Source organism: Nilaparvata lugens, chromosome 3 (assembly GCF_014356525.2).
Source record: "Nilaparvata lugens isolate BPH chromosome 3, ASM1435652v1, whole genome shotgun sequence".
Lineage (NCBI taxonomy): Eukaryota > Metazoa > Arthropoda > Insecta > Hemiptera > Delphacidae > Nilaparvata > Nilaparvata lugens.
Window position 1 is genome coordinate 18,217,290 of NC_052506.1, and position 19,391 is coordinate 18,236,680.

At 34.5% G+C, this 19,391-nt stretch overlaps 1 protein-coding gene across 1 annotated transcript; it reads left to right on the forward strand.

Annotated features, from left to right (window-relative positions):
• The first annotated feature begins 6,109 nt into the window (after positions 1-6,109).
• On the forward strand, positions 6,110-19,056 carry LOC120350198. Its single transcript, XM_039422725.1, has 3 exons — positions 6,110-6,277; positions 7,174-7,524; positions 18,856-19,056. The coding sequence occupies exons 1-3, from the start codon at positions 6,110-6,112 to the stop codon at positions 19,054-19,056; spliced, it is 720 nt and encodes a 239-aa protein (XP_039278659.1).
• Positions 19,057-19,391: the final 335 nt, after the last annotated feature.

Sequence of the window (19,391 nt, forward strand, 5' to 3'; positions counted from 1 at the left end):
AAGGATTTTCTGTAGCTGAAGTATGCCCTATTCCAGCTTTCAATCTCTCTTTGATTTCCATTTGATTTTCATTTTTCTTAGTGATCAGGGATCCAAGATACTTAAAACATTCTACTCTTTTAAAACGATGTCCTTCCAGTGCGAGCTCTTCAGGTATCCTTCTCTGGTCTCTAGCCATCCTCATGTACACAGTCTTACTTCCATTGACTGCCAAACCTGCTTTTTTGACTCTTCCTCCAATTTTCTAAAACTTTCAATCAGATCCTCCTCCCTTCGGGCTAAGATGTCTACATCATCTGCGTATGCTAGGCACTGTGCCATTCTAGTAAGCAGTGTACCTCCAGCATTCAAACCTATATTTCTGACTGCTCTTTCCAAGACAAGGTTAAACAGAGTGCCTGACAGAGTATCTCCCTGTCTCAGACCCCTCTCAATGCCGAACTCTCGAGAACTTTGACCAGCGATACTAACTTTGCTTTGCTTTTATAGAATTATATATAAAAATACTATAGAATTATGCTAATTCTAAATCAGCTGTCGAGTGGATTATTAATTGCATGCAATGTCTGAAATAATTGTTCGAGGTCTACTGTTCACAGAGCTACTAGTGTGTCCAGTTTTGTAATATTGTGAACGTTGTAAGTGATCTATAGAAAAAAGTTGTTATAACGAAAATAACCGCCCAAAAAATTGCAAGTTGCATGACCAGAATAATCACTGCTACAACTTTTTTTTATTTCTTAGACAACTGTGACTTCCCACTATCTCTCACATGAATAGTGTGAAATGATGCTTCCTGATGGGTTATCTCCTATGATAGAGTCCCACGTTGTGAAGCCATTGTGTGAAGTTGTGAATTGTAAATCCTTCTCAGATAATACGATGTTTCTGATATTTATAAAAGCAGTCTCTAAATTCCCTCTTTTGCGAATAAATTCACAAAAAATTAAGGCCTTCCGGCTCGCAAAATTACTGGGTTCAAACCTCAGCTCTAGCTCAGTGGTAGAGACATGAATTTTACAAATATAAGGTAACCACCATAAGGTTCAATGACCTGTGATTAATAGTTCTTACCGCTGCTTCTGTGAAGTTCTTGAAGAATACCAGTGAGGAAATTAAAAGAATATTTGATGACTGATTATCAGTAACCATGTACCACTAGAGAATGATAAGGACCAACTATAGTTGTTTCTAGTTGATTCTTAAAACGCTCGTCGTGAATACAAGTATTCACCAATATACCCTTCCAAAATTCCTTAGAACTTACAACGCCAGTTCTTGAAGCTCTCTGGATCCTTATATGATATAACTGGAACCTTATTAATATAATTTCTTAATATACTTGTTCTGGTAGATAAAATGAATATCATCAAAGGATGATAAATAGTGAGTGCTCTGAATAAGATTAATATTACTTGATTCAATAATTAAAGTGCTGCTAAATATTTGTTGGTATTAAAACAGCTCAAACTGTATATCACGAGATGAGTTAGGATATAATAAAAAATTCTAGAGTTTGTATGCTGACATAAAACACAAAATATATTCCCATAAAAAAGATGTGCATAAAATATTCGATATATCTATAATTCACTTAAATAATCTATTTCAAAATCTGAATAATTATCACAGGCTTTGCTAATATTCACAATAGTGAGTTTCAAATTCATAAATATATTATATTAATACTGATACTTATACTTCCAATCAATACAAAAATCTGCAAACAAAACCTGTTCGGTCTATAAGTTTGATATATATACGTTGTTCAATTAACAAAATATAATTAATAAATTAATATTCAAACATGAGATCTCAGGCTTTTAATATGAATTCGGGCTGTGCATGGAAGTAAGCTTCCTACATATATTAATAAATTTATAAAATGTTCTTATGAACTATGTGATATTATTCAACACGTGGTGACTTTTTAGTTAATTCAAGTTAATTTGAATAGCGCTTTTTTATTAATTACCCCACTGAACGTAGAAAAACGAGCTCGTTTGACTATCACTCACTGAATTGAAGTTCTTGATGGTCTCGTGGATTGAATTAATTATTTCCAATAATTAATTAGGTAGGCTCCTTTTCGTCACTGCTGGGCTAACGCGTGATCCAGATTTTTATAAGTTTCTTTCGAATTAAAGCTATTTTTATGGGAATCTTTACAAATTACGAACTCTTTGACAGCACTGAGTTCACAGATAATGACATTTAATACAAATACTTTACATTAAAAAAGGGTTTGGCTTAATAGTTTTAAAATTTTAAAAGGAAGAAGAAAGAACCCTAAACTCCATGTGCATCCTCTCAGGTCGGATCTTAAGCCAGAAGAAGGAGGTTTTTAGAAAAATTTGTCTCTTCCACGAATAATTCTGTAAGCTACTCTCTGATTGGCCTTCAATTTAATAACTCAATGCAATTGGTTGCCTTGGAATCAGGGCTTCCTCGGCTTTATAATAGAAAAAATTAAATAAAAAAGAGTTTTTATACAAATAATATGGAGTGTCTATCTTAATTGATTTCATAAATAAACCATAACATGCGGTTTTAGTACATTTAGTTTTTTATATGAGTTTTGTATACTCTTGATTTATCATGTTTTTTTAGATTATAATAAATATTTATACAGAAATAATGGTGTTCGTATTTCTACACATCGACTTCCTTTAGTATACATAATATATCCTTTATGAGTAAATTTTATATAATTCAACCTGTTATATGGGTTGATCGAATAATCAGCTGATTCGCTCAGTATTGATTCTAATAATTATCGATTTGTCCAAGATCGACTAATTCTTTTCAAAATGTAAACAAGTAACTCTAACCTCAATGTTCATGCATTTTATTTTTTATAATCCGCCAATAATAAGTAAGCCGCTTTATAATTTTTTGATCTTACCAATGGGTTCTCATAATTATTAAATCACAATTATACATGTTTTCTTATCATTGTTGATAATGCTATTACCCTAATCGCTAATAATACTTGATTTGAGTTGATTTATCCTTTGACTAGGTCTAACCTTCTTTCCAATTTTATAGTTCTATTATATTTCATTGGCTCATTTCAAAATATTTGGTGGTATTAATTTACCACGTGACACAATACACCCTCTGATTTCTGATTTAAAACGACAATTCGAGAATATAATATAAATTTTATGATCCAGTTGGTTTTGGATCAGAAATCATACATGTTACAAAGTCTGTTAATAAATCTACTGAGAATTCTACCTCCTACCAATTCAACAACATATACAACAATAAATAAATTCACTTCAAATACATACGCCTTACATCGGCCAATCTCCTTCTACACACAATACACAAATAAAACTATCTCCTCCTCCATACACAATATAAACCTTTTTTCTAATCCACGCTCCGCCCTCAGGCCAGAAGCACATTTGAACGTTGGTGCAAAATCATTGCCAACCTAACAACTGGTAATTCTCTGACTTGCAGAATATAATATTTTTTCTCTCTCGACATAGAACAGTGACTTGTACATTTTCATTTCATTCTCTTGCAGAATTTGGGCTTTGCTTTCATATAATGAATATTTTTAAAGGATAATCTTTGGTAAGTTTTATTAACAAGAACTTCTTATTATCTGATACATTGAAACTTTGGCTTAATGCTTTTGGTGGTAACTATGCGGTTTGATCATTTGGCAGATAATTTTAGTGATTTTCTCAATTAGTTTACATATAAATAATAATAATATAATATTTTTATAATATCTCTACATACAATTCACATTTATATGACACTTGAGTTTTTTTATTCGGGGTATCAACTTAGACAATTTAACAGGCACTGATCATTCTGATTCTCGCAGTGAACAGCTGATCCTTGGATGTTTGAGTGGCTTCTATTTATTCACCTGTCGCCATTTTGATGCCTCTTTACGATATACAACGGTAAGCTGGCTTTTAATTGGAAGTTATTTATTCACTTGTTTCATTAGTAAGAATGGTGTTAAAGATGGTTTCTAAATTTGTTCTTTCTTTATTTTCAGGTATGCTGGTCGAAGTGAATACTCGTCTGCTAAATAAGTGGGTTGCCTGGCGTTCGTTGGGTATGTATTTGTTGACAGGTAGGTTCAGTGAATCCAAATATTATTGTTTACTTTCTTATCGCTTATTATCTCGATAATACGGCTTGAGATTAGAAATATTTTCCCACCAAGTTAAATTTGGTTTGCTGCTGTCCGGTTGTTATTTATAGATGAGGCTGTCCTGATGATGATTTATCCTTCATAAATATAAAACCCCGGTATCTTGTATACCTTTTCAAACAATTCTTAGCTTCCTTAATGGTAATATATTTCAGTCCATTCTTTTTCAATCATCTGTAGTCTTAATGCATTTTTCCTCTCACTTTCATTTAATATTCTCGGTTTCAGTTCGTTATAACTTAGTAGGCTCACAACAATAAACATTTTTATAATATTACCTTTCCCATCATCAATAATAGATTCTTTTAATAACAACAACATAATATCTCTATCATACCTACAACGCAGTCCTTTATCCATATCACAGCCATAACAATAGTATACAATATATCAGAACATTTATCATTTCTTAACAATATATCTCTCAACATATAATAGTCAGGTACTTTCATTTATTAATATAATTCCTTATTTCTCTCACTCTTCTTAAACATTGTTATCCTTCATCAAACTCAATACGTAGTCCACTTTATTATTATCATCCATGCATGTTTCAATTGTAGTTTTCCTTTCAGTTCCATTTTTATCCCTGTATGAATCCCTATTAGTCCTTCCAGTAGCTCCAGTTTCATTCCATTTATTAGGTCCATTTTGCCGGTCACATCGCTGATTTTCTGCTTTAAAGCGAATGTGCCGCGGATGCATGCCGTCGATCTCCGGTCCTCCATCCTGGTTTTGGTCCGGAATCCTCCTCGGGCGTTTGAAACGTGCATGCGGCTTCCATCGTCGCGCGCGGTACGTCTTTTTCTTCTGTCTGACTTTCCGCCTCCGGGCTTTGCGGTGCATGCCTCTTTTCTCCTGTAGTCGGTCATGCAGTCGGTCGTCCGGTGTCTGCCTCGGGCGTTTCCGTCTCTTGGCCTTGCGATGCATGCCTCTTTTCTCCGTAATGCCATCCTCTCCGTCCTTGGTGTGCCTCGGTGGGGTCGATTGATGCGCGGGTGTAGGCTCGGTGCGCGGATGCATAGTGGCGGTCTCCTGGTAACTATTTATATTTGGTAGTGATCCTTCGGTGGGGAATAGTATGCCTAATAGAGGCTGATGCTTGCGGGGTGTTTTAATTTCATGGTGGGCGGTGGTTTTTGGTGTTGGTTTCTGTTCTTCCGATAATAATATTTTCGGTGAATCGTTCCTGCAAGTATTATGTGATGCTGAAGTATCTGTCTTTTCTTTGTTTGCTTCATTGAAGCTTGTATGCATTATATCGGGGGTATCATATATCCATGTAGTTTTAGAAGCATTTATTTCTTGATTTGGTGGTGAGTTATTTGCATGTTGATTTTGGGTTGACTTTGTTGTATGTGTTACTGTGTAAGATGTATTTGTCCGGTTATGATTTTGATGTGTTTCACCTTGATTCTTGTAACCTCCATCTCGCTTATTATTACTTCCATTTAAACGGTCCCAGCCATCATAATATGCTCCTTTATCCTGTTGTTTGCTATTGTAATATTGAGATCTATTTCTAGGATTATTTTCAAACGATTGACCTCTGCTAGTATTTTCAGGGTATTTTTGATATTGAGTGTTTGCTCCGACATTTGACATTTGATTCTCACCATTATAATTTTTCCTGAAGTTATTGCTATTATGATGAGGAGAATGATTGGAATCTCCTGTATGGTCGTTTACCTGACTGGATTCGGAAGTAACAGATTGGATACAGTGTAAATGTTCCATTAATTCTTTGCAACTGGAAATCGAAGATACTGCTAGTGTCATGCGAACATTGTAAGGAAGCTTTTTTTTAATATATTTGCTAATGATGTATCCGCCAAAGATTCGTCTAGTTGCGAATTCTTGCACATCATCTTAGCTACAAATTCAGTATATGACTGTCTGCCTCTATTATCATATGTGCACGATATGATCTCTGATACTGCGTCCATCTGTTTACGTTTACTCCAATACTGCTGCAGGAACTGGGAGATGAAGTCCTCCAGGCTATTGATATCTCGCATCCGGCTCTGGAAAAACATCAGCGGCTCGCCGAGTAATAGACTGGACAGTTGGAAGCGCCATACTAACCAAGAGGTGGGTATCAATTCCTGAATAGCTTTTATTTGATCTATGAATGGTCTGGGTTGCATATGGCGATGGGAATTATCAAATTTTCCAAGACTTTGAAAAAGTTGAGTGCCATTTACTACTTCATTCGGTGTATACTGCACTCGACTGACTGGGATATTTTCCATACGTGTCTCTATTCTGGAGACTCGTTCTTCATTTGCGATCCATTTATCATTCATAATTTTCTTATTTGCATTCATTTCGTCATACAATCCTGTTAGCTTCAATTGCTGTCCGCCTATAGCATTCTCCAACATGCTGTACTTTTCTCGTGACTTGCCCCCTCTTCCGTTAAATTCGCTATACTTGTTTGCACGTTACTCTGCTCTTTAACTATCTCTACTATTTTCTTATTATTTTCCTCCACTTTCAACTCTATCTCGCCCTTATTTTCTAACACCTTTCCCATGACAGTTCCCATGATAGCGGTGCCCAGCTCCTTACCCAAATACGTCCACCTGTTTTTCAACTTCCTTTGGTACATCATCCAACCGTTCATTTATTTGACAGGTGACGTCATCTATACGAGTTTCTAGTTTTTTGATGACTGCAGATTGCGTATCTATTTTGGTGTCTATTATATTTCTCACTTCCTCCCTGAAGCTAGAAAATTTTTCATCCATAGCTTTGACATCCTGTCTGACTGTTTTGATCTCTTCTTGTAGGACTTTGGCATTTTCCTCCAATTTGTCCTGGATTATTTTGATAGTTTTGCTGTTTTCCCGGGCTGTTTCCGCTCCTTTAGCTTGTCCTGCTAAGAGTTGACTGAACATGAGTTGTATTTCGTTTGTAGACTCATTTGCCATAAGATTGGTAATGTAACCGACTGAAGAGTCTAATGTTGTATTGCGTTTTTCCAGGTTGGTGGCGGCTGGCAGTTGACTGGTCACGTCGGATGGCAACTGGGTGGCGGCACTCTCCGTTCCCTCGGCGACGCTTGGAGCGATCTGCGAAGACGCCGGTACCGGGTTGGACGCCCTCACTCCCTCATCTCCCTCAGCCGGACTCTCATCAGAATTAATCGCATCGACGACGTTATCAATCTTCGTAGAAGACAATTGGGCCAAGTTTTGCGGGTCGAAATTGATGGAGCAAATGCTGCCTCCCTCTCTCTCTCGTGGGGTCTCCGCGACATTGTCCTGTGGTTGTTGATTGGCCGGTGTCATAGCTACATAGTTTTGGGGGTGGTCGCTGAAGTAGGAGATTTGCGAGTTAGCTGGCGACTGGTTCATGGTGACGTTATTGTGGAATACTTCGAGTAAATAGCCAAGTGTGTTGCCAAGTCTCAGGAATATTAAAATGGATTCAGTGATAGTGCCTATTCTGGATAAAATTGTGTGGTGTTAAAAATTTCAAGTGTCATGTACATATATTACAAAAAGACCTTCGAGTGATACAGGTACGCTTATCAACATAGATAGATTACGCTAATATAGTTCTTAAAATTTTAATTAGGGTCTTATCCTCCTGAATAACAACAGTATTATAATGCCTCAAATAACCTATAACCCTGGTCAGCATACAATGTCTAGATTCAAAAATCAAAATCAAAATTTTACTATAACTTTTATGGAAATTTCCATCCAATTTTTCCTCTATATGAGAATTATGTTATCAGACTCGTGTGATATAGTTTGTCTGTATTCATGCAGCTTGAAAAATTTTAATTTGAAGAGCAACTCAATTATTTTAGCCAGAAACTTACAATAGATCATCAGATATATCTTGTCAAATCGACTTCAGATTATACTTCTTGCAGCTTTCAGTTTTATCAATAATTCATTAATCATGATAGTAAGATTGAGTAGGTAAGCTTTTCATCACGCTCCACTGGTTGGGTGCCATTATGTGAAATGGTGCTTCCTGAGGGGTTATCTCCTATGATAGAGTCCCACGTTGTGAAGCCATTGTGTGAAGTTGTGAATTGTAAATCCTTCACAGATAATACGATGTTTCTGATATTTATAAAAGCAGTCTCTAAATTCCCTCTTTTGCGAATAAATTCACAAAAAATTAAGGCCTTCCGGCTCGCAAAATTACTGGGTTCAAACCTCAGCTCTAGCTCAGTGGTAGAGACATGAATTTTACAAATATAAGTAACCACCATAAGGTTCAATGACCTGTGATTAATAGTTCTTACCGCTGCTTCTGTGAAGTTCTTGAAGAATACCAGTGAGGAAATTAAAAGAATATTTGATGACTGATTATCAGTAACCATGTACCACTAGAGAATGATAAGGACCAACTATAGTTGTTTCTAGTTGATTCTTAAAACGCTCGTCGTGAATACAAGTATTCACCAATATATCCTTCCAAAATTCCTTAGAACTTACAATGCCAGTTCTTGAAGCTCTCTGGATCCTTATATGATATAACTGGAACCTTATTAATATAATTTCTTAATATACTTGTTCTGGTAGATAAAATGAATATCATCAAAGGATGATAAATGTTGAGTGCTTTGAATAAGATTAATGTTACTTGATTCAACAATTTAAAGTGCTGCTAAATATTTGTTGGTATTAAAACAGCTCAAACTGTATATCACGAGATGAGTTAGGATATAATAAAAAATTCTACGAGTTTGTATGCTGACATAAAACACAAAATATATTCCCATAAAAAAGATGTGCATAAAATATTCGATATATCTATAATTCACTTAAATAATCTATTTCAAAAATCTGAATAATTATCACAGGCTTTGCTAATATTCACAATAGTGAGTTTCAAATTCATAAATATATTATATTTAATACTGATACTTATACTTCCAATCAATACAAAAATCTGCAAACAAAAACCTGTTCGGTCTATAAGTTTGATATGATATACGTTGTTCAATTAACAAAATTATAATTAATAAATTAATATTCAAACATGAGATCTCAGGGCTTTTAATATGAATTCGGGCTGTACATGGAAGTAAGCTTCCTACATATATTAGATAAATTTATAAAATGTTCGTATGAACTATGTGATATTATTCAACACATGGTGACTTTTTAGTTAATTCAAGTTAATTTGAATAGCGCTTTTTTATTAATTACCCCACTGAACGTAGAAAAACGAGCTCGTTTGAACTATCACTCACTGAATTGAAGTTCTTGATGGTCTCGTGGATTGAATTAATTATTTCCAATAATTAATTAGGTAGGCTCCTTTTCGTCACTGCTGGGCTAACGCGTGATCCAGATTTTTATAAGTTTCTTTCGAATTAAAGCTATTTTTATGGGAATCTTTACAAATTACGAACTCTTTGACAGCACTGAGTTCACAGATAAATGACATTTAATACAAATACTTTACATTAAAAAAGGGTTTGGCTTAATAGTTTTAAAATTTTAAAAGGAAGAAGAAAGAACCCTAAACTCCATGTGCATCCTCTCAGGTCGGGATCTTAAGCCAGAAGAAGGAGGTTTTTAGAAAAATTTGTCTCTTCCACGAATAATTCTGTAAGCTTCTCTCTGATTGGCCTTCAATTTAATAAACTCAATGCAATTGGTTGCCTTGGGAATCAGGGCTTCCTCGGCTTTATAATAGAAAAAAATAAATAAAAAAGAGTTTTTATACAAATATATGGAGTGTCTATCTTAAATTGATTTCATAAATAAACCATAACATGCGGTTTTAGTGCATTTAGTTTTTTATATGAGTTTTGTATACTCTTGATTTATCATGCTTTTTTAGATTATAATAAATATTTATACAGAAATAATGGGTGTTCGTATTTCTACACATCGACTTCCTTTAGTATACATAATATATCCTTTATGAGTAAATTTTATATAATTCAACCTGTTATATGGGTTGATCGAATAATCAGCTGATTCGCTCAGTATTGATTCTAATAATTATCGATTTGTCCAAGATCGACTAATTCTTTTCAAAATGTAAACAAGTAACTCTAACCTCAATGTTCATGCATTTTATTTTTTATAATCCGCCAATAATAAGTAAGCCGCTTTATAATTTTTTGATCTTACCAATGAGTTCTCATAATTATTAAATCACAATTATACATGTTTTCTTATCATTGTTGATAATGCTATTACCCCTAATCGCTAATAATACTTGATTTGAGTTGATTTATCCTTTGACTAGGTCTAACCTTCTTTCCAATTTTATAGTTCTATTATATTTCATTGGCTCATTTCAAAATATTTGGTGGTATTAATTTACCACGTGACAATAGATACCTCAAATTGAAAAAAAATTAAATCTAAGCTTCATTGGGAAAAAGCCCCTAGATTGCATCTGAGGGTATTTTTTATGTTTTAGTCTTGGTATTAGCATATTTCAATGAAGCTAGGTCGTGGACCCATGGTGTATGCTCACTATCATCATCATCATCATCATCATCATCATCATCATCATCGTCGTCATCATCCACTACCGATGATTTTGTCGCTTGTTGCCTGCCACGGTTATTATGTTAATGATCATCCACCGATAGTACTGCGCAGTCGCAGACTGTATCTAATGGATGTAGATTAGTGGCTCGTAAATATTCACAGTAGTGAAAGACTGTGATCCCTGAGCTATGCTTTCCGGTGAGCTTATGGTTATGGGTGCTGAGACGGTAATCGTATCCTACCTCAATATATCAATCGTTATTCAAACCAAATTTCCAACGTCAACAATTTTCAAATCATGATTGTTTCACAATACATTTGTGTTTAAATCGCTACATCGCTACTCTATTCTCACATACAACATTTCACAAGAACCAATTCAATACAAGTAGACTGTCTTCATCCTGGGTCTCAATTTAAAAACAGAGTTTGAAAGTAATATTTTTGAAAAACCTACCTCAAAACCGCATTTTAAAAGCGTTGTAGACATTAGTGGAAACCAGGAATTTGACAAATGATTGTCGATTCTTTGAGTCATTTCATATGAAATAAATGCTCATTTTTTCCCATCCAAATTTAAATCTCTGATCAAACCTCACGAATGTATTTAGCGTTGAAAAGTTTCAAATGCCGTAAGAGAATGGAGTTTAGAAGTGGCGTACAAATAACTAAAATAATTTTTCTTTTGAAAATATTTTCATTGACCGATGTAATTCGTGTGAGCCTACTCCCTACCAGCTATCGAAGATCGTAAAGATGGGATTCTTTCTTGTTGAAGGTGACTCCCTAAACCTGACTCACCAATACAAGCTCAAGTACTCATCGAAGTATTATGTTAATGAGTTCTTTGTAACAAGCAAACATAATGAGCTACTGAAACTTGTTATTTACTCAGTGAACAAGCGTTAACTCAACTCCATCATAGTCTCTATAGTCTTCAGTAAAGTTTTCGAACGGTTCTATCATTATTGCTTCCTTCAAAACTTATTTCATATCCTACTGACAACTAGCAGTTACTTTTTACGTCATGTAGACAGACATCTTTATGAGCGTCAATCTCCTGCATGATACATCCCCGACCTAGAGCAATTAGAAAGCAGATACGACCCTTCAAACTTCACATTCCTCGCGTTGGTATTATTGATGGAACGTACCACGAGTATAGATTACAACTCATTCATTGAATAACACTGTTAGACGGATGACTAATGCCAGTAGCTCATACATCGGTAGCAAAGAACGGTATAACAATGAAGAAAACATACTTAAGATTTATGGAACAGTTTCCACAAATGCTTCTGTTGAAACAAATAGCTATTGCCAGTCAAGGATAGTGTATACTATTATACTATTCTTGATTGCCAGTAGCGTATATCCTATCTCCTAGGTATCCTAGGTACAAAAAAATCAATAATATATGCAGTAAATACAATCTATATTCAGTTCAGTTTAGCTGTTACAATAAATTCTGTATCAATCTTTCGATTCGGAATAGTTCTCCATTATCACATAATGATTGACGTAGCTTATATGATACGGATTATGATGACTGAAATAAGAACTATTCTTTTCTATCACCTGAAAATAAGTTCCTTGTATGGGTAAGGATAAAATATAATATCATTTATATTGAAATTTTCAAATTATTACAAACAAATAGTATGTACTTTGCTGTAATAACTGAAGCTGTACACTTTCTGAAATGTATAAGCTGGATGGTTTCCTCAACAAGAATCGAAATTCTATTTGAATGTACAAAACATGTTATGAAACGGTTCAGGCCGACAAAGCTGTAAATGCTCATGAAATTCTGACTGACCACAATAGTCATGTGGGTTGACCGAAGGCAGGCTACCTGAATGGTTATTTTTGATCGTGATGTAATCGATAATTATTTTTTTTCAATTTATAAATGAACCATTAAGATCTAATGTTATCAACGTAGACGTTGCTACTAGGCGTTACTATAATCGAATGGTAAAATACATGTTTGTCTAGCTAATTTGAAGCCACCCACGTTTTCGACTGATGCCACCGGAGCATTTTCTATCATAAAAGACATAATTACCGGGACGAATTCGGTTGAATCATTGATAAACTGAGTGAGTGAGTCTGAAGCTCAAGAGTGCTTGTTCTATCCTCTAATGGGCTCGACGTAAACTCTCAATAGAATTCAATTTGTGGCTCTTAATCCTTAATCTGTTGCTCTCCTCACTATGCTGGACTCGATTAATAACAATTTAACTATCAATTATTCAGATCTAGTTGTAGGGAATGCTTCAAACCAGATCTATCAGGTAGGTGGGATTGGATTCCTAGACTTTGATGGGTGCGGTTGACGGGACAGATTAAAAAATTACATACTAAAAGACAGGATTCTGTTGTCTGTGCTCGTTGAAATGTTTCGTTTTCAACGCCGGACCGAGGAATCACATTGATGGCTGGGAAATTATGATGGATTAGCGCGCCTTGAGGCGATCAAACTTCACCGTTAAGTTGAAACGGCTCGTCATTAGGATGACTGCACTGCACTGCACTGCGTCCTTCTCATTTACATTGTACGCCTCAAATGGGCCTGCTTACCCCAACCTATCCGTCCAAACGTTGAATTTAATTTGGGCCAAGCATATCTTTATTATGTTCATTGGGCTTCGGCTGCCTCCTGCCCTGCCGTCTTATCAGCAGTCTGCCTACCACAATACTAACTAGGTTAGTCATTCTTTGTCAGCAAAGTTCTTCATTTGGAAAAGTACAAACTATAGCCTAATCTACACATAAAAATTATTTTCAATTAGGCGATTATTATTTCTGATAAAAATTCATTTTTTCTCAAGGGAGTATTGTAGTTCAGGTCTAGAGTGCTAATACTGTTTTCGAGTGTCTTCAATCAAAATAATTATATTTTGATGATTGATTGAAGTGCCAGTAAGTTTATCTGTAGTTGGATTATATTATTATCAGACATTGTTAAACAAGATTCCTTCTTCATATTATATTGAGCCTACTCTTTGAATGGAATACAAAAATCCGTTTCTCAGAATCAAGAGGTTGAACTCCTTAGCTCAATTATACTTGATTGAATTTTCCTTATTTGAACACATAAAACTATTTAAATTTATTCATGCCAGAAAAATGAGAATTTATAATTATTTCCATCTATAAAATGAGTTAGCTCACATATTTGAGAATTCTACATTACATTCGACTATGTGACTCTCAATTCTCACAATATAGGGATGAATACTAATAATTAATTACTAAAACAATTGCCTATTAATTGGCAATCATCAAGTATTGAAGCATCATGAAGCATCATCAAGTAATACTTGCTGTTTCATTCATCCTTCATCTATTAGTTTATTTTTTATTATTCATTTGAATTGATTTCTTCTATCATTCATACTATTGCATTTATCCTCAATTTTATTTGATTAGCTTATTAGCTATCATTTAATAATTTGCATTCATATTTGAACCTTGATTTATACTATGAATAAAATTAGACTACCGCACCCAACATTATTAAAAAAAGAGGAACTAAGTTTATGAGTAATCTAGTCTTTTTCTGGAGAGTTCATTGGTCATTCCACTCGTGAAACCCAGGTATAATATTACATTATATAGTTTGACATAATGAAGTATTTATTTTTTATTAAAGTAGAATTATCTCTACTCAAAGTCCCGTAAGCAGTAAAAGACCAGCTATATTGTTATTTCATAATCATAAGTATATTAGAATATTCATAGTGGTTTTCAATTCAGTAAGAAATAAACAAAAATATATGAGCAATAAAATATAAGGACAATTTCATTCGATGTAATTATCTATTCAATCTAAAATGTTAACACTCCACATTTTCAGTGTCAAATAGTAATACTATATTATATTCAATCTGAAATAGTTACTGTATTTTGAGTCGATAATAGCGTATAGAACCATGTATATGATAACAAAATATTTTCATGAATAATTAATTGGAGAATTGATTATGAGAAATATTCTCTTGATTCTAAAAAAATAGATAAATAGAACAATGACAATTTGCCAGTGTAGCACAGTTTGTTTTTTTAATAATACTTTTATGATCTTCATAAAAGTGTGCTCAGTAGGAATCCATGATACATTCCATATTTATGAAATGAATATAGCACGTGAGTAATGATAATAATTATATTTACTGATAACTGGATTATTAGTTATCTTGGTACTATAACTTTACATTATATCTTTTTTTTTGTATTCAATATTTTTTATTTGAGTATTATTATTGCACAATTGAAAAATCTCATGGTACTCTAATACTCATTTGGAAGGATAGAAGAATTGAGAATAAGGAGAAATGAAAGAGATTCGAAGGATAAGGGAAGAATTCTCTGGGCAAAGCTCTTCTTGAACCACATAGTGTAAAGTGGTAATCAATCATATTACTCTCAATCTACAAAGCTTTTATCTTCAAAACAGTAATAATCGATCGAAACATCTAGTGATGTTGAGATTGGCCATGCATCCCAATATCGTTCAAACCTGTATTCTTGTTTATGAAAAAAAATACTCTACTCCATATTAATATTAATAATAGTAGCTACCACTTGACTTTTCTCTGTAACCGAAAAATTGATGTTATCTCTGATAAGACTTGGCTGAAGGGGAAGAGCTTCATACAGTACCGGTAGTAATTTCACAGACATCAATTTCTAGTCATACAGAAGGCTGTAATAAATCTTAATTTACATAATAAATTTAAAAGGAGCAGCCACATCGCATAAGGTAACACCAAGTAAAATATGACGGCTTCAGAGTTGAACCAGTCCATTACTGGTCAAGCATGCAGCATTATTATGAATAAAGTTCACGTCCACTTCAACTACTCGTCGATAATTATTGTAATTTTAGAGAAAAGTTGATAACGTTGAAAATAAACACAGAGCTTCACACACATCACTTAACGCACTTGATATTGATAAGTGACTTTATCAGGTCGATTGATGAATTACTTGAAAGTCAAAGTCAAATTATGGTCAGTCTGGAATTTGTGTACTGAGCTTCCTTCAGCGTTGAGCTTCCTTCAGCGTTGAGCTTCCTTCAGTGTCAGTCAGTGGACTTCGGATTTTGTTGAGATGCCTCAGGCTATCAGAAACCGTATTTGAGCCCGCCGTATTATTAGTGCATAGCCTAATTCAGATTGGGTCCCTAGTCAATATTGCTGGTTCCCAGAGCAGTTTCAAGCAGTTTCACATCAAACAGTCTCAAGCTAAACTCAATAATTGTTTAAATTCCTGTAAGTAAATTGAGTAAAATCATCCTCTGATTCCATTTTAAAAAATGAATCTTACTTCACTAGAATAGATACCTCAAATTCATTGTTTTCATTCTTGAAACAGAAAGCCTCTCTGAATATAATGTGATGGGAATAAATTATTGGATTCTGATGTAGAAACATTGCTCATTAATCAAGAACACACTGATTCCACTCTTTTAAAAAACAGAATGCAAATCATTTTCCAGCTGAGTGATTCTATAAATATTTCCTCAAGACTTGTATTTTCCACATCACAGAGAGTTATTCCATTTAAAATATTTCATCTTAATGCCATTTACAAAATTCAAATATTGACCAGCTCCTAATGTTTGTGAGGTGGGGAGCCTCAAGAATTTAGAATAGGATGTTGTTCTACTAGAAAATAGAAGAAGAAGAAGAAGAAGAAGAAAGAAGAAGAAGAAGAAGAAGAAGAAGAAGAAGAAGAAGAAGAAGAAGAAGAAGAAGAAGAAAAAGGAAAAGAAGAAGAAGAAGAAGAAGAAGAAGGAAGAGAAGAAGAAGAAGAAGAAGAAGAAGAAGAAGAAGAAGAAGAAGAAGAAGAAGAGAAGAAGAAGAAGAAATTACTAGAAAATATGTGTTTGTGGATTGTCATCCTGTCCGTAGTTATTGTAATATTTATTACTAGTAGGTAACCCGTGCTTCGCAAGGGTCTATTTTAAAACTTTGCAAACTGAAAACTTGACGTAATAGAAAATTCGAAATTTTAAAATAGGCCTATAATCATCCTCTGTTAATAAAGAATCTTTTTGCAAAATTTCAAATCAATCAATCAATAGTTCAGACGTGATGATGCGTCAAACTTAATTTTTCTACATAATTTCACGTACGTGTATGAGCCAGCTCTTTCCATTATTATAGTAAAGATGATGGATATATGGATGATTTATCAGTATCTTTGAATGAGAATAACTTTTGAACGGTTTGAGAAATCGGTGCGGTTTTCACCATTCATTTTCTCTTGAAATTCTGTATCATATGACCAACGTAAGTTTTCTGTGTTCTAACTTTGTCATGTGACTACCTTCCAATTTAAAAAAATGAAGTTGAATTCAAAAAGGCGGAACAAAATTTTGATGCGACAGAAAATCAGTTATTTTTATTCGAATAGGATCCCCAATCATACCTATCATCTAATGTCCCTTTTAAAAGACATGTTCAGCTGCTTCTATACAACAACTGGAAGCATGACAAATTGAAAACTTGACGTAATGAAATCTTGAAGAACTGAAAATAGGCATATAGCCATCCTCGGTTAATTAAGAATCTATATGCAAAATTTCAAATTAATCAGATGAGTAGTTCAAACGTGATGATGCGTCAAACATAATTCCCTATTGCTTACGTGTATAAGCCAGTTCTTTCCTTTATAGTATAGATAACTGAAGAAAACATAATACTTGAAAACCTCACAGAATCATATTGATTTTTTTCAATACATCAATAAATTTTAGTATCGATTAGATCCTCCTCAATTTGAATCAGGCAGCCTTTTGTTTTCCCAATTCCAAACAAAATACCTAAAAATATATTCGTTTCACTGCGAATTTGTGTCTGATAGTACATTATAACTGAAGAATATGAATTATAACTTATTTTATTGTGATCTATTCATGTTTTTCATATGAAATTCAATGAAGACTATGTCCATTTCATTTGTACTGGTGGCAAACTTTTACATTAAAAATAATTATTTGATAAAATCCCAGTTCAATTGTAATGAAAACAAATTCCTTCAAAAAATAATTGATAATAATACGTTTCGAGGGAAAAAATTAAGAATAAAAAAATTGGGAAGAATCGGGATTCGAACCAAGGAACCATCGCTCAGAAAGCGAGCGTTTTACCGTTACGCTACACGCCTCCGTTCAAAAATAAATTTCTTGTAACAGCATTATAAACCCTCCTCAAAAAACACACTTCTGGGCTACAACAATGACAATGTAGCCTATGACGTAAATGGAACTTCATGTACGGTAGCATGAATGAAGTTTGAGCATTAATTCTGAAAAATCTAGAAGGAAAATCGAAATTGGGGCTTCCAGGTGCACGAGATTGATATTTTTAGAATCTATGTGCAAAATTTGGAGATCTAAATCATTCCCGTTTTTCCGGTATGCAGTCCACAAGTTGACATGTTTTGATGCAAACAAACGAACACACGAACAAACACAACCCTACTCTCTCTTATCATATAGATGGCGATGAAAACCTGCGATTATTATCCCATTGTGTTTCTAAGAGTAGTAGGATTCAGTCTTCATACTTCAAAACCATATCAATCCTTAAAATTTTTGTTCCAGCCATCTCACTAAAATGTCCCATATAATAGGACATTTCATGAGTCTTTCCATTTCCCTATCTGAAATTCACGAGTGACCTGACATACCTGAATAGCGTTGAAATGAAAAATAAATAGGAAGTACCGTTTTCTGAGTGTGATTCCATATTTGGATTCTTTATCCAATTTTATATCGTGATTTGCAGTATTCCTCATTTACCCCCATTTTTTCACATGATTTAGGTGTGTCGTTTCAAATCGGACCACAAGTATAGGCGCTTGGAACGCAGGCTACTTGGAAGCTTGTATGGATATGAAGGATTATCAAGACAGATAAATGAGTGAAACAAATACTCCATTATCGGAGGTGCGAGTGACAGCATTTTGAGCAGTAATAAGAGTATTGCTGCTACAATAAAGTGTAGCATCTCCAACACATTCAGCTAGCTCCTCACAGCTTACAGGTTACAGTTTATAGTTTATAGCTTGTTTGCCGTACTGAAATTATCGGACTTCATAATCGGAGATGCGAGTGACAGCTTTTTGAACAGTAATAAGAGTACAAAGAGTAGCTACTTCAATAAATTGTAGCATCTCCAACGCAGTCAGCTCCCAACAGTTTACAGCTCGTCGTTCGCGTGCCAGAGTCGCAGTGCACGCTTCAGTCCCCTCCACGCGGTGGCGGCGTGCAAATTGCAGCGGCGTGCTCCGTACGGTCCCTTCCTTGCCACTTGCCAGACCGGTCTGCCTGTGCTATGCTATGCCCCAGCCACATTAATTAATCGCTCCTGAAGCGCGCTTCTAGTCTCGTACTCCTGTCGATGCTTATCATCATCATCATCATCATCATCATCTTCATAATTTTCTTCATCATCATCATCATCTTTTTCTTCTTCTTCTCCATCTTCTTCTTCTTCTTCTTCATCCTGCTACTCCTCATCCTCCTTATTATTATTATTATTTTTTTTCCTCCTCTTACTTCTTCTCCACCACCTTCTTCTTCTTCTTCTTCTTCTTCTTCTTCTTCTTCTTCCTCTTCTTCTTCTTCTTCTTCTCTTCTTCTTCTTCTTCTACTTCTTCATCCTGCTTCTCCTTATCCTCCTTATTCTTATTATCATCATTACCAT

Coding starts and splice junctions, on each gene's coding strand:
- LOC120350198 (XM_039422725.1), top strand. CDS start 6,110: ATGATCTCTGATACTGCGTCCATCTGTTTACGTTTACTCCAATACTGC. Junction 6,278..7,173: donor AGCGCCATACTAACCAAGAG/GTGGGTATCAAT, acceptor GCGTTTTTCCAG/GTTGGTGGCGGCTGGCAGTT. Junction 7,525..18,855: donor CTGAAGTAGGAGATTTGCGA/GTTAGCTGGCGA, acceptor AATAAATTGTAG/CATCTCCAACGCAGTCAGCT.